Source organism: Henckelia pumila, chromosome 3 (genome assembly GCF_033568475.1).
Source record: "Henckelia pumila isolate YLH828 chromosome 3, ASM3356847v2, whole genome shotgun sequence".
NCBI lineage: Eukaryota > Viridiplantae > Streptophyta > Magnoliopsida > Lamiales > Gesneriaceae > Henckelia > Henckelia pumila.
Genome location: NC_133122.1, coordinates 32,352,470 through 32,368,360, shown reverse-complemented (window position 1 = coordinate 32,368,360; position 15,891 = coordinate 32,352,470). Strand labels below are relative to the sequence as shown.

General features: G+C 33.9%; 1 protein-coding gene across 1 annotated transcript; it reads right to left on the bottom strand.

Annotated features, from left to right (window-relative positions):
• Nucleotides 1-735: 735 nt before the first annotated feature.
• LOC140888410 (RNA-binding KH domain-containing protein PEPPER-like) lies at nucleotides 736-15,240 on the bottom strand. Its single transcript, XM_073296085.1, has 6 exons — nucleotides 15,209-15,240; nucleotides 7,390-7,552; nucleotides 7,064-7,315; nucleotides 6,760-6,954; nucleotides 6,354-6,506; nucleotides 736-906 (listed from the first exon to the last, which is right to left on the bottom strand). The coding sequence occupies exons 1-6, from the start codon at nucleotides 15,238-15,240 to the stop codon at nucleotides 736-738; spliced, it is 966 nt and encodes a 321-aa protein (XP_073152186.1).
• Nucleotides 15,241-15,891: the final 651 nt, after the last annotated feature.

Sequence of the window (15,891 nt, the reverse complement as noted above, 5' to 3'; positions counted from 1 at the left end):
CATCGATCGGAACCTCCGATCCTTGATCGGAACTTCCGATCCTTGATCGGAACGTTCGATCCTGCCATCGGAGCTTCCGAACATCCTTATCTGCCACATGTCAAAATCTCACTGGTTGACTTCGGATAGGGCGATCGGAGCTTCTGATCCCGATCGGAGCTTCCGATCCTTCCACACGTCATGCATGACATAATATCGATCGGAGCTTCCGATCCTGCATCGGAGCTTCCGATCTCACCTTTGGAGTTTCCGATCCGTCCGATACCAAATTGGTTTAATTAACATAATTAATCTCTTAATTACCAATTTCGGGTACGGGGTACTACACAATCAATCTAGACATACATATCCAATGCACAAACGACACAATGCATATCATATTTATCATTCACATACACATCACCAGCACACACGGCACAATATACAAACTTTATGGGATACTTTCAATGATCGACCTGTTAGATTAATCAAAGTTTGGGTTCCTAAAGGACTAATCCATCGAGGACCCACATAAGATATGGGTACCATAGCATATTTTTATTTGTATTTGCAGGTGACAAGTACTGAGAAGAATTGAGAAAGGAATTACAGTACAACAAGCTTCAGAAAATTACAGAGGATGTTAGAGAAAACTATATCCAATCTCCACCGTTCATGATGTTTTTAAGCTTTTGTCCAAATCTCAGCTTGATCCGACGACTAGATTGTGAGATATTATTTTTTGAAAATTATCGCTCAGCAGAACAAGAAAGTAGCGCCCCTTGCTAGCGCGATAGTGCCCCTGGTAGAGCGATAGCGCCCCTCAATAGCGCGATAGCGCTCATAGCACTCCTTGGAAGCGCGATAGCACTTCAGTAGCGCTCCTCCAAAGCGCGATAGCGCTGTTGCTATGAAAATCATGCGAACCTGCACCAATCTTAGAGATTAGATGAAGAACTGTGAAAAATAAAAGCTCGATGGGATTTCATCTAAAAGATATTTTGAAGATCACAAGAACACATCACACAACACAAAATCTGGAGAGAAACGCAACAGATTAAGGGGGAATGAAGATTCTCTCTGGCATCTTAATTAAAGAAGAAAGCAGATCAGTCGAGAAGAAGAAGGAAGAACAGAAGAACTGAGCAAAGCAGATCAATAGACGCAAAAAGAGCCAGATCAACTTGGCGGTAGCATATCAACTCGAAGATACAGAGCAAGAGATAAGAATCCAGATAAGTTGGAGCAGATCAGATCATACGAAACATACCAGACCAGATCAAAGATCAACAAGACCAGATCAAAGATCATACCAGATCAGATTAAAGTTGGACCAGATCAACGTCAGATCAAATCATATTGGACCAGACCAGACAAATCAAACCATACCAGATCAAAGTTCAAACAGATCAGACAAGATCAATCGAACCAGAAAAGATCAGATCGAATCATAAACGAGCCAGATCAATTGGAATGATGAAGATCAACTAAGAGACTAGATCAATTGAACCAGATCATATCAGTTAAAGCTCAGACATGACCAGATCAGTCAACCAGATCAGAAAAGCTAGCAATTTGAACAATTCATTTGACATCACCTTTTAAGGGGGAACAGATTCAGAGAAAGTGAGAGCAGATAAAAGAACAACTAAAAAGGAAAAGATCATCAGTTGATGCGATTGTCAAAAAGAGGGAAAATAACAGATAAATTGCTTACCTTTATCAAACACCAAAAAGGGGGAAATTGTTAGGAATTCAAGATCTAAGTTTCGGTGTTTGAAAAATTACTTAAGTCATCAATTGAAGAAGCAGATCAAAGGAGATCAATTGAAGAAGCAGATTAATTGACGAAGCAGAAGCAAGAGAAGCAAGGATCAGATCAATTGAAGATTAGCTCAACAACCAAGGAGTTTTTGTGCTAAAAGACAAAAGGCATTAAATGAAGATTTGAACGTTACTAAAAAAAAACCAGAAAGCCAAGATCTGAGAGCAAATTAAGGATACTTGTTGGACACCTTAACGGATACTTTCTGGAGGCTATAAATATAAGATACAAGCAAGAAAATAAAAAGAGAGCTACAGAAAGAGAAGAGAATACACGATCAGAAATATCGAGTTGTAAGATTATATCAGATCAGTTGAGTATTCTGTAAAACACTACCTTTGTAACAAGAAACAGACAAGGGTTGTGTTCTTGAGTGTCTAGGAGTTCTGAGATTAGGCAGCAGTGTAAGTCCAATCTTGGATCGGATCTGCGCAAATTGCTTGTATAAGATCAAAGTCTTCTAGAAGAGAGTGAATTCTTCCGAGGTAGAAGAAGGGGTGACGTAGAAGATTGAGCTCCGAACAACCAGAAACAAGTATTTGTGTTATTTCTTATCTGTCAAACACATTCACTCACCTCACGAATTCAACCAAGCCATTTGATCTGTGTTCGATCTGTTAGTCAATCTCTTCGGCACTGATTAATTAACATAGACACACGAGAAAGACAAGAGTTTATTTACTAACCGATCTGAACTCCATATAACTAAAAAAGACATTTTTCGATCCTAACACCCGATTTTACGAAGTTCAGAGGTTTGAAATTCCAAAATAATTTTCAAAATCATACGACATACGATAGCATTACCGTATTATATATTATACTAGCATCTTGTTGCACGTATTGCATGCTAAACAATCTATTTTTTATAATAAAATTATATTCCAATTAAAATTGTTAAATAAAATGATATTAAATAAAAAAATTTGAGAGAAAAAAATAGGAGAAATAGTTAAATGAAAAAAAATATTAAAAAAAATTGTGATAGTAGAGGGAAGCGGTTTATGGTGTGTGTGTGTGTGTTTTTTTTAATATTTATTCTTATATTTTTGTAGGCATACAAGAGACCAATTAAAGGTCTCTTACATAATAGTAACTAGCGAATTGTTGCAAGCATTGCGTGCTAAATAATTTATTTTAATAATAAAATTATATTTCAATTAAAATTTTCAATTAAAAATGATTGTATTATATAATAAATACAAAATTTGAGGTGAAAATAAAATAAGTAATTAAATTAAAAAGAAAAAAATAAATCATAATGGTGGGAAAAAAATTGAAATAATGGAGGAAATGATTTTTTTGTTTTAATTTTTTAATTTTTACTTTTTACTTTATTGGCATACCATACCAAGAGTCCATAAGGCCTTCTTGCTTAATATATAGATATAGATAATAGATATATATAACTGTATCGATCACATACAGAGGCATTGTATACTATAGGCATATTGATCACATACAGAGCAGATCGATCCAGAATTTTATATTTAGGGGTCGCGCTCGCATGCAAAGTGATGAAAATAATCATTACTATTATTTAGGTGCACACAACAGTCAATTTTTTCAGTGAAAATCCCAAAAAAACTGTAGAGAATCAATTTTGAAAAATGATGGGTTTTTTTGTAAATAAATAAATAAATTTTATAAACATGAAATTTTCTTAAAGTAGTACTCCTTTCGTCCCGATTATATTGTCTTATTTTATTTTTCACACAGATTAAGAAAAATTTATTGAAAAAACAAATTTTATATAATCTTCATATTTTATCCCTATTTAATGTAATAAAAAATTATTGCACAATTTTCAATGTATAGTTAATAGAGGTATATATATTAGTATAAGTGTAAAAAAAATATTACTAAATATGGTATATGACTATATATTTAGAACAAAAAAAAATGAAATTTGGACAATATAATTAAGACGGAGGAAATATTTATGAATGAATAAAAATAAAGTGACACTTTAGTAGTTAAATAGACATTAATTGGCAAAATAATGGGGGGTTGGCCATACCACAAACCAATCAACCCACATCTTTAATAGTATGGATTAATAGAATATAGAATATATATGTTTGTATACAACAGTCCATAACAAGAATATAATACATTAATTTGGACTTTTTTGTCACGATTCACGACCCAATATATATTTTCTTTATTTTACTTTTTATTTATTTAGATAATTTAAAAATTATTAAAAAATCTCCATTTCATCCATTTTCAATAATAAAAAAAAATATTGAGGAATGATGAATTTCAATAAAATGTACTTGTGATTTCAACAAAATGTACTTGAAAGCAATTGAATCTGGGTAAGTGAAAAACTTATGTTATTTTTTATAAAATCAAAATGTATCATATTTATTATTATTATTATTATTATTATTATTATTATTATTTGTGATTTTTTTTTTGAAGATATTATTATTTGTGAATTGAATTCGTTAATGTACGCGTCTTTTTTTCTTCTTTCTACTCCTCTTATCATCATTTTTTGGTAAAAAAAAAAAAATAATAATACCGTACGTGTAGCCTAAAACCGAGCGAAACCACACATTACATTTTACTTAAAATTAAATATGAAATATATAAATCTTTCGAACGTAACAATTCACCCATAAATTTCTTATTATAAGATGAGATGCAATATCTGAATTGAAGGTAAATATTCGAATAATCAATTATCTTGAGTAAGAGCGATACTGAAATGAATAATTATAAAAACATTTCCCAATCAGGACTTGCGAAGAACGACGAAAATACTTAAAAAATATACAAGTTACAGTTTTTATAATAAAAAAGTCATGTTAATTTATAAAATTTAAATTTTTCATTACTTTAGTGAACAATTTGTTCGTGTATGTATGTATGTATCTATATATATAATAGTAATAATAATAACAATACGTACCATTGAGTGGTCTCTTAGCTTGTTAGACAATCTCACGTATTTATATATATTTGTAAAACGGACCAATGTGATCCATATTTAAAATAAAAAACAATTATTTTGACAAAAAATAACATATTTTCACGATCGATCGAATAAGAAATTTGCGTAATAAAATAAATTGCAAGACGATATCATAAAAGTTTGCGTGTGTAATAATTTGGGCAGGAGAGAAGCACGTACTTTAACTTTTATCGACACAAAGTACAATTCACATAATTCACACGTGGGGCACCTCCTCAGTACACTGTAACATTTCTTCGGATTCCAATATGGATCAGAGTTTTATTCTTCGAAAAAATAAAATAAAATGATCAGTGTTTTCAGCTATTTGTTCTTCTTCTTCTTTTTCAAAAAAAGAAAACATCAGATTTTTTTTGCCTGAGAGATCGTAAATACTATGAATAAATGATTCAAAGTATTAATTATTATAGCTGAGAAAATGGTTCGAATGCATGACTATTATTGAAGGGATTGTATCCGCGGAAATATTTAAACTTGCCACAATCAATATATAGTTTTTGATCCCGTAATTATTATTTTTTGACGTCATTTTCGATTTCTTATATTTTAATATATTTGAGTTTAATTGTTAATTGTAATTATAGATTTCGGAAAAACAATAAGTGCTCGATCATAGACTTGATTTTGACTATAAGATATTTATATATAAATATTTGAGAAAAATATAGTTTTATTCTTGTAAGTGGATTTATTTTTAATTTTAGTTGTTTTTCATCATGACAGCATTAGCATAGATTCTTTTTGTTTTATAGTCCTCGTTTTTGTCCGAAATCATTAAACTCATTAAATATTGTTTATCTGACACAATAAACTATCCATAGAGTTTCATGAAAATTTCTTCTCCCTTAGAGTTTGCAGTGTAATACCATGGTGCTCTTTGTGAATATGCTTTACTGCAATATAGCATTATTTACTAGTAGAAAAATCGCGTAAGACTTCGGTTAATAACCGAAGTCGTAGGCACTTAATTACCGAAGTAGTGTTACGTGAAGTAATAGGGTACTTTTTTACTTCGCTGAATCACCGAAGTCTTATACCTTAAATTACCGAAGTCTTTGGTCATTTTTTGGAGGCAGAATTGGACTGGTGCCGAAGTAAAAACATATATTTTACTTCGCTAATTTCATAAGTTACGAAGTCAAATATATTCTTATACTTCGTCAATTAATGAATTTGCCGAAGTAACAACTATGATTTTACTTCGGGTTTTGGACGAAGTTAAATATTGTCTATTACTTCGTTAATTTCGTATATAACCGAAGTAAAATGTATTCTTTTACTTTGATTTTTAATCAAATTTTCGAAGTTAAATATTGTCTATTACTTCAGTAATTTTAATAATATATAAAGTGAAATAATGTCTTTTACTTCGTTAATTTCCTATATTACCGTATTAAAATGCATTCTTCGAAGCAATATAACACATTTTCTAAATTAAGATTTAGATAAAATAATGCCATAAATATATTTTTGAAACTTAAAAATACACTAATAATATTAATTAATCCATCCCAAAACGACACATACATAAATCAACAAGTACTCTATCTACCAAAATACACTAACAATTTGAAATGACATATTCAAACACCAAAACGTGTACACATCCACACGTATTTCGTAAGAATTGCTACCTAACTGAGAGTAGGAATGTCGTAAACTGGATTCTAGCTTTCCATAGGTCCCCTGAAGTTGCTCTCTGTGACCACTGGTGAAGTCCTGCATAACATAAAGATAATGTCCACCTCATTTTATATCTTTAGATAACAAGGCCATTTGTATGTATAGTGTCTTCCTTACGTTTACTACTTCAAGGAAATATTTAAACGAAATTGTTATCAAAATCATATCAACTTAGTTTCTCAGCCCCTATTTGGGGATTTGAACTTTAAGGCCAAAGCACCAAAGTTTATGATCATGAATTCATGATCAAATTAGGAAAAAAGCCATTAAAAACTGAAGAGACTTTAACCTGGATAAGTTGCTGGGCTAGTTGAACTTGTGAAGAGGTGCCTTTTATCTCCACGGTGATTTCATCATGCAGGGCCCTACTCTCTTGCACAGTTAGAATGGCACCACTAGTGCGTCTAATGTAATCAATATTTGCTCCCTGAACTCCAATTATATCCTCTGCATAAGAAAGTGGTACTTGCATTGTCTGTGCAACCTGTCACAAGGAATCAACATGGCATATTTACAGGAATAAATAGTGCAAGCAGTAACATCCAACTCCTAAATTCAATGAACAGAAGCAATTTCAAAGTACATGCCCAAACCTGAGTGACAATAGGCCCGCCAGAATGTCCTATTGCTGAAGGGCGACTTCCAAGTCCATGATCTACTCCATACACTGAAAGTCTGGACGAACTCAAATGGGATTCTAGCTCTCTTTCACGGTCAAGGAAGAGTGAATCCCGCTTTGGAGAAACAGAGTAATCGGAACCTAGTGACGTTTGTGGGGTAGTATGCAGTGATGTTTTCTCAGCCCAAGCTTCTACTTGTCGTTCTTGCGTCGCCGGAGCATTATACTGCAAAAATGAGTAACATTCTCACGATAGTCTCGTGATCGCATGAAACCAAAAAACCTATACCAGGAACTTACACTCATCTCAAATAAAGGAAGAACTATGTGATTCACCAAAAACTTTCTCAGGTGACCCACCACAGCTTCCAAGCCTTTTAGGACTTTGACAGCTTCTCCTTGTAAATCAGCAAACCTTTCATCGGAACTAGCATGATTTGCAGATCGAAGGCAGATTTGCAAACTGAAATGTCAAAAAAAAGAATACGCAGCAACCTATTTTGCAAACAAAGAATTGGACAAGCATGAGTTGAAAATTAATTTCCATAAAAACACATAAAACCAACTGTACTATTAGTTATTTGATTTTTAAAAACCAAAAAGAGTTTTTAAAAATGGAAGGCTTACAACCACCTTTGTCGCACAAAAGATCAATGTGAATCTAGAAATTAAATCAATTAATAACATGAAAAGTTAATTTGCATCACAGAAAGTGCTTATGTTAAAAGACCAAAAAGGTTTAAAATAATCATCTGCAATTTTCAATCTCTAGGAATAGTTCCACAAAACAATTATAAACTCAAAAATGATTTGCTCAAACTCAAATACAGGAAACTGTTTTCAGAGCCCACTTCACCACCACCAAAGACTCCTAAGGAACCAAATTATCCTATTTCACCTCCTAGTGTGAAACCACCAAGCGTCCAACGACCATTGACTTATATTAGCCCTCCCAATCCAAGCCAACCAATGGCTATCAGCCCACCACCTACTAGAGCATCATATGCACAATCTCCACCACTTGATACTTCGAGTATATCCCTGTCACACTGTCAACTCACGTCAACATCCACCAAGCTACTCATTCCCTCCACCACCTCCTATGCATTCGCTCTCGGAGTTTGTGTTGCCACTTTAGGTGAAAACTAGCTAGTTATTTTTATGTAATAAATTTATTCACAATGTCATCTAATTTGAGTTCCATAGCTAAATTGCATTTGGAACGCTTTTTAGTTTATTTTTTCATTCAATTCAACTCTAGTTTCAGAAAATAAAAGAGAAAAAAGCATTTCAGTTGCCGCTGGAGAATTTCTCAGCTTATTTCATGTAAATTGGTCGTATGAAGCATGAAATTTTTATAAAAATAAGTAAATAACGGCGTTGTCGATACAGTCACATTTAGAAGAAGAATCAAAGAAGATGCGCACCAAATCAAAGAAAAATTACCTTAAATCAGAGTGGAGTTGCTTCTTTGAATTCAAGCATTCCAAACTCCAAAACACCTTGAAAATGCTTGATAAAATGCTCCGTGAGCTTACTCACTTTAAATTCGGGAAAAAAAAATCAAAGAACACAAAAAATCAATGTGAATTGTTATGATATGGGAAAAGAAATCAAAAGAGGTTAGGCCATTAGAGCTATTCCTGGAATTTAGAGGGGAAATTGGGATTTATTATTATTAAAATAACAAATGGAATTTAATGGTGCGAAGAACTTTTCCTATATTCAAACCCCGAAAATTAAAAATTGAAATTAAGGAACTCAATAAGTAAATACATGAATATGAACTTCGATCATTCAAGCTAAGCGCCCCTAAATTAATTCATTTGTTTTTGTGTCTTTTCCCAAATCTCATATATACCATGTTTACTCCTATCCATATGTTTATCCCTATAATAAACCGAAAATTGTAAGTAACACAAATTATTTTATTCAAAACAAAATAATAAGAATAAAATAATAACACCAAGCAAAATGAAATGAAAAGAACGAGAACACATAATAGGTTTTGGTGCAACAACATTATCCAAGCACGATTAATACCAAACAAAAGTCACAAAAGTAGAGAATAAACAAAATATGACTTGAAAGATAACTCCAATAACCAAAGTAACTAGACGTGTAGAATAGTAGAGATATTCCAAACCGATCTTAAAATTTAGTAAACTTCCCGGTTTGTAACCGCTTCAATATAGAATCAACACAGCCGGTCCCCAAACCGCATGCATAAAGGTATTGTAGGAGCGGTTAAGACGCTTGTAAATGACACCAACCAAAGTGGGTACGACCGCTGCAATATATATCCAACACAAGCGGTTAAGAACCGATGAAATAACTTGGCTACACAAGCGTTTGAAATGCTTGTGCAAATTCCCTACAAAAGCGGTTGTAACCGCTGTAATATATGTTCTACACAAGCGGTTATGACCGCTTGTAAACAACGTCTACAGAATCGGTTTTTTATACTTTCACCACCGGTTTCAGTTACCGATTGAGTTGCTATTAGCACCGTTAATATCAGAAGCGGTGTTGAAACCGCTTCAACAAACTTAGCAGCGGTCACAAAACGCTTCAACAGGTAAAAAAATAACCGGTTCTAATACTCTTTTTTTTTGTAGTGCACGAAACTTAAAAATCAATGAAAAATCTAAGCATAAGTTGAAACTTGAAAAGAACAAGAATAACAAGAACGTAAATAGATTATGACATACCCTAAAATTTGAACTTGGAGATTAAGGGAAAGCTTGAGAATGGTTCTCTGATGTTGGTAGGGAGCAGTAGAATGATTACCTAGAATTTAGGAGAGAAATCATAGACAAAACAGCAGAATGGACCAATTATTTACAAAAAATTAACCCCAACAACAACTGACTCGGGAAGATAAAAATTCTCACTAGAATACAATAATATATTTCAAATGAAAAAAAATATGAATATGAAAGAAAATGATCAATATTTGGAGGGTAGCGGCAGCAGCGACATTAGCCCCAAGTTGCTCGCAAGGGTTTCAAATCTGAAATTGGGGAGGAGAATATATATAAACATAAGCATGACAAAAAATAATATCAAGAAGTCAATATATATGCGTGTATATAATTTACCAGACACGCTTCAAAACTAACATGAACACACTTGTTGAAAAACTACATCAGTTCAATACAAAAAATCAGTGAGCACTCACCAATAAAAAAACAAAAACCAAAAACATGGATGTTAAAAAATGAATGTTCTGAGCAATAAAGTAATATATACAATCATAGAAACTTTAAACTAAACATGAACTCACCTAAGAGCTACTCCAAAACCGCTGCTCCGGCCAAAATCACCAGCTAATGTAAACAAATGGGGCGACTTGGTTCAGCACCTGACCTTCCTATCCTAAGAAATTTGAAAGAATGTACAGATGGATTTTGCAGTACTCTTCCGATAAGGGCCTTCGAGAATTATATGTTGTATATTGCCACCACCCTATAACAAATGTTCTGTACTCGATGACTGCTAAAAGAATGCGAAACAAGGAAATATCTTACAAATCAAAGCTAAAATCACCAACTTCTTGGTTTGAATCTCCCACTTTGAGCAGAGTCACATAGTCCCCGCAACGTAATGCACCACCAAAAAATTCAACCTAACAATATAACATATGTTAAACCACGTGAAAATCTAAAAAAAAATAAAAAAAAAAAATTAAATAGAGCAGACTAGTAGAGTGCCTAAGGCCAATCAAAATTTTTCCACCCACTCAAATGAAACAATAATAAAAAAGGAAAGCACAACGGTAGATTGGCAGCAACGTAACTAGTGAAATAAGTATAAAAAGTAAAAACAGATGAATTAATGTGAGAATCAAACAACAAGAACAAAACATCTCGCCAAACATGTAAAATACAAATAAAAGGGAAAATTTGAATTCATGTAGAAAAAAAAAGGAACCCGATCTTCATGTAAAAAGATATAAACATCTTTCAAAACATCTAAAACCCAAATTGATACCAAAATAGAAGTATTCAGACCTTGGGCTTTCGAATTATGGCGTTGGAGAGCCGTTCCTGGCGGTGGTAGATGCTGGAGATTCAAATCGACGGCCTCTAGGTTGAAGAAGAAAGGGATCGCGAGCTGGAGACGATTAAGGTGAGTTTCTTTTTTTTTTTTTTTACTTAGTGATAAAACTTGAAAGAAACATAAGTAATATAGGGATCCGATTCATCTTTTTACTTCAGCATTTATAATTAAAAATTTTATTTTTTTACTTTTTACTTCAGCAAAAATAATACGCCGAAGTAAAATGCTACCAAATATTATTAGTGAAGCTCGGGTTTTTTAAGTACCGAAGTAGAAAGTGCACTTTTACTTCGCATGTGTTATTGCCGAAGTTGATTGTTACATTTTACTTCGTAATTACTAATTGCCGAAGTAATTAGTGGCGAAGTAAAATGCAGAAATTCTACTAGTGATTGCACAAGGTCAACGTGTTTTACTGCAATCGGTGTTGAATGAGTTTATGCTTTGAGAATAAATTCAGAACTGGTTTGTGAATATGCTTTACTGAAAAATAATTAAGGTAGCACTATTACTGGGTGTGGATGCTAACATTTCCTTCAAGGTTTCAAAACTCCTTTCACATTCTTCACTCCAATCAAACTTCGCATTCTTTTGAGTGAGTTTCGTAAGAGGAATAGCTATTGAGGAGAATCATTCAACGAATTTTCGGTAATAGCCAGCTAACCCCAGGAAGCTTCAAACTTCAGTCACTGTCTTGGGTCTGGGCCAGTCTGTTATTGCTTCAACTTTCTTGGGATCTACTAAGACTCTGGTTGCTGAAATTATATTGATCAGTGCATTTTGTGCACTTAATTTGTATATGGTTTTACTTGACTTTTGGAATTTATTGGTAGATATTGCGTGAAATTGTTGTTGTTTTTGTGTTTGTAGGAAGTTATGGACTTCGATGTGTTCAAGTGGAAATAAGCTTTCAAGATGGAAGTTTACAAGGAAATTCAAGAGTTGGAAAAGAGAAAAAAAGGCTGAGTTCGAGCTGAAGGCGCGCCCGCCCTATCCTTAGGCGCGCCCGCGCTGTTACTGAAGAGCTCAAGAAGAAAAGTCGAGCTAAGAGCGCGCCCGCGCTGACCCTAGGCGTGTCCGCGCCGTTGAAGAATGTTTAAAAGTGTGTTTTGCGAATTGAGGGTGCGCCCGCCCTGCTTCTCGCGCGCCCGCGCCGTCGTCTGTTTGGAATATTAGAGTCCGATTGTTTATGGAAGCTTTGGGGGATATTTTTGGTATTATTTTGGACGATTGTTAGGTCATATTTAAGGGATTTTTTTGAGTCATAGGGAGGATCGATCAGCCACCAATACACACAATATTCAAGAGAGCACTTCTGTGAGTTTTTGGAGTTAAAGAACTGAAGATTGCTTGGAAAGAAGACGAAGATTTTTCGACCAGACACGGAAGAAAGACTACGACTTTGTTTCTTCTTTTTATTTTCTTTTGATTGTTGAATTATGTTTGAGATATTAAACATGATGTGGTTTTTATTGAATTCGAGCATGAACTAAACTTTTCTAGTCTAGAGGTTGACGTAGCTTGGTTGAGACATATTCATGAATCTTTGATTTTAATAAATTGAATTTCTATAGATTAATTGTGTTTCTAGAATTGAATGTCTTCTTAATTTATTGGCCATAAATTGAGTTGTTATATTTACTTAGAATCATTGCTCGGGAGAGGGGATTTTGAGTAGGATCAATAGGAACTACACTGTTAATTGTTTATATAGCTCGGGAGAGTATAGAGCTTTAATAGAACCTTTAAGGAACATAATTTTACACATATCACTACATCTAGATTTTTAATAGGGATATTGAAATCGAATTGTAGTTGATACACTCTATTTGTTGCTCGGGAGAGGGGAATAGAATAATCTAAGTGTTCTTGGTTATTAATCGAAGGGAATTCATAAAATAGTTTAATTAGGATTGAATATTGTCGAGATCAAGTGAAATCAAAAACCTCTGGACTATTTTTCTCTGATTGATAATTTCTTGAAATTTGTGCGTGTGTGAGCTTGATAATTTTTCATTATTTATTTTATTTATTCTGCAAAATTGTCGAAGTTTGATTTTCTAGATAAAATTAAGACTATTTTAATTACAAGTATTGAATATTTTCATTTTACTCCATGTGGGATCGACACTCTCTCTTTCATTATACTAAAACTTGACACTCGTACGCTTGCGAGGAAAATTTACAACAAGTTTTTGGCGCCGTTGCCGGGGAGTAATTTTGATTATTTTTTTAGTCTTGTTACCAATTAGTCGAAGTTTTAATTTCGAGTTTTCTTTATTTTGATTTAAGTACTAATAAATTGCTATTGTTCTTATGAAACGACCCTAACTCTATAATTAATAATTAAATATGCGGAATTTTTTTTTTTTTATACTTACTAAATAAAATATGTACATATATGGCCATACATATATGTACTGAATAAAAAGATTTAAAAATAAATAAATAAATAATTAAATACTTAAATAAAAATGCATTCTTTAAAATAAAATAAATATCTGAGTCAAACATTTAATTAAAAATACTGCATAAATAAAATGATTAAAATTTGCATGCACTGACAATATTCAATAAAATATTCAAAACTCACAACCACTGAAAAATAATATAAAATGTGTAACGTGCTGACATAATCAAAAACATGCATGTGACTCAGACATCTATCACGGTCACGGGGTCACTGCATGCCCGCTCATACATCCTCGCCTCCGGTGGGTACAACCTCATCCTCAACGAACTCACCTGCACCATACCAGTGTAGTGAGCCTAGAGGCCCAACATGCTAACATAACAAGGGTTTAAAATAATTTAAAACAATTAAATACTAATACATACATATACATGAATGAGCATGCTTGAAAATTTCATAACATAACATAACTTAACTTAAATAACATAATACATAAACATTGTTGAGCAATTTATTTTCTAACATCGCATGGTTGTATCCGTAGTGTAACCTTAAATCATACATTAAATACTGATCAGCGTGGAAACCAACGTACGTGGCGGTGACGAATCACCTCTTAAATTGGCAGTAAACTGCCCTTCAATAGTTCACATATGGGGACGAATCCCCCTTAAATTGTCACACTACTTCAACTTCCAACATAAAATATTTTATTATTGCTCAACCTTAAACATTTAATTATGCATAAAATTATTTCATGAATGCATGTACTTAATTAAAATGTGTGTCCTTCATATATATTTAATTTAAATTTCTTACTAACATATAAATATTAAAATATCTTCAATGCATAAAAATAATTAAATATATAATCAGGACACATGCAATTTTCTCATGGATGGTCCTGGACTGCTGGCCCTAACAATCAAGCCCATTTACAGTGAGACTGGCCCAATAACGTACTTAAGCCCAATAAAATTATTCTAAGCCCAATCAAATAATTGAAGCCCATTAAAGCATTCTAGGCCCAATAACAACTTAAACTGGCCCAATGGGCCCAAAACCCATAGATTGGCCCAATAAATTTTATGGGCTCAAAAGCCCATAAAATTAATGGACTAACTTAATTAAAATTTTAAAAGCCCAAATAAAATTATTTGGGAGTCCAAATAATTTTATTTCAAATTAATTGACCCAAAAACCCATTAATTCATAAAATATTTTAAAAATAAAAAGACTCAAGCCCGGCCCACCAAACCCGGACCTGGACACACTTAACCCGACCCAAGACCCACTGACTTGACCCGGACACAAGAACCCGACCCGGACCCAGCCCTAACCCTAAACCCGAACTCACCCTCTCCTCTCCTCCTCGGCCGCCGCGTGCAGCAGCCCTTCTAGGGCTGCTGCCGCCCTGCTCCGGCCACCCCTGGCCGGAGCCCCGCCGCCCAGACGTAGCCCACGTCTGGGTGGTTCGAACCTAGCCAAGACCCCGACCCCATGCAGCCTGAACCGCCAAGGCCGAGCCCCCTTCCCTGAAACCCTAATCCTGCGCCTCATGGAGGCCGATCGACTCTAGATGGTTTCCTGGCTCGTTTGGCTCGAGCCCCTTGAGCCATTCGGTCCAGCCCCTCCTTACCCTACCTAGGACTCTGACCAGCAGCCATACCAGCCATGGTGGACCTGAAAACGTGATCATGAAGAAGGAAAACAAAGAACCCTACGCATAAATTGAAACAACCGAACCATCTTCTGAAAAACTTGAAAGTTTTTTATGCATACACAATCCACACAATATAATATCTGATAGGTACGAAAAAGTTGGAAGAAAATCATGCCTTTCACCGAAAATGAAGAGAAAAACGGGCGTGGGACGACTCCGGGACGACGGGAGCGATGACAACCGACTTAGACCTTCAAAAACCGAGGCTATGGTGTTCTTTCTCGTGGGAATCCGATGAAGAAGATGATGGAGAAGGGAGGGAGGCGGCTAAGAGGGTAATCGGTTAAGGGCTTGGGGTAGATTAGGTTAGAGTTTTTATTTTAATAAAAATAGGTTTTTAGGATAATTAAAATACATAAATAAGGGTTTTTAAATTCAAAATATATAAATTAAAACTCTAACTAACAATTAAAATCTGATAATAAATTTAACAATCCCGAAATACATAATTAAGGGAATTTTAAAAATACTAAAAAGTCAATATTTTGGCTTATTTTGAATAAAAATGGACTCCTAAAATTATATAAAATTAAATACTAAAAATTTTGAGATAATAAAACTCAAAATAATATTTTAGGGCTCTAAAAAGGCTCATGAAATTAAT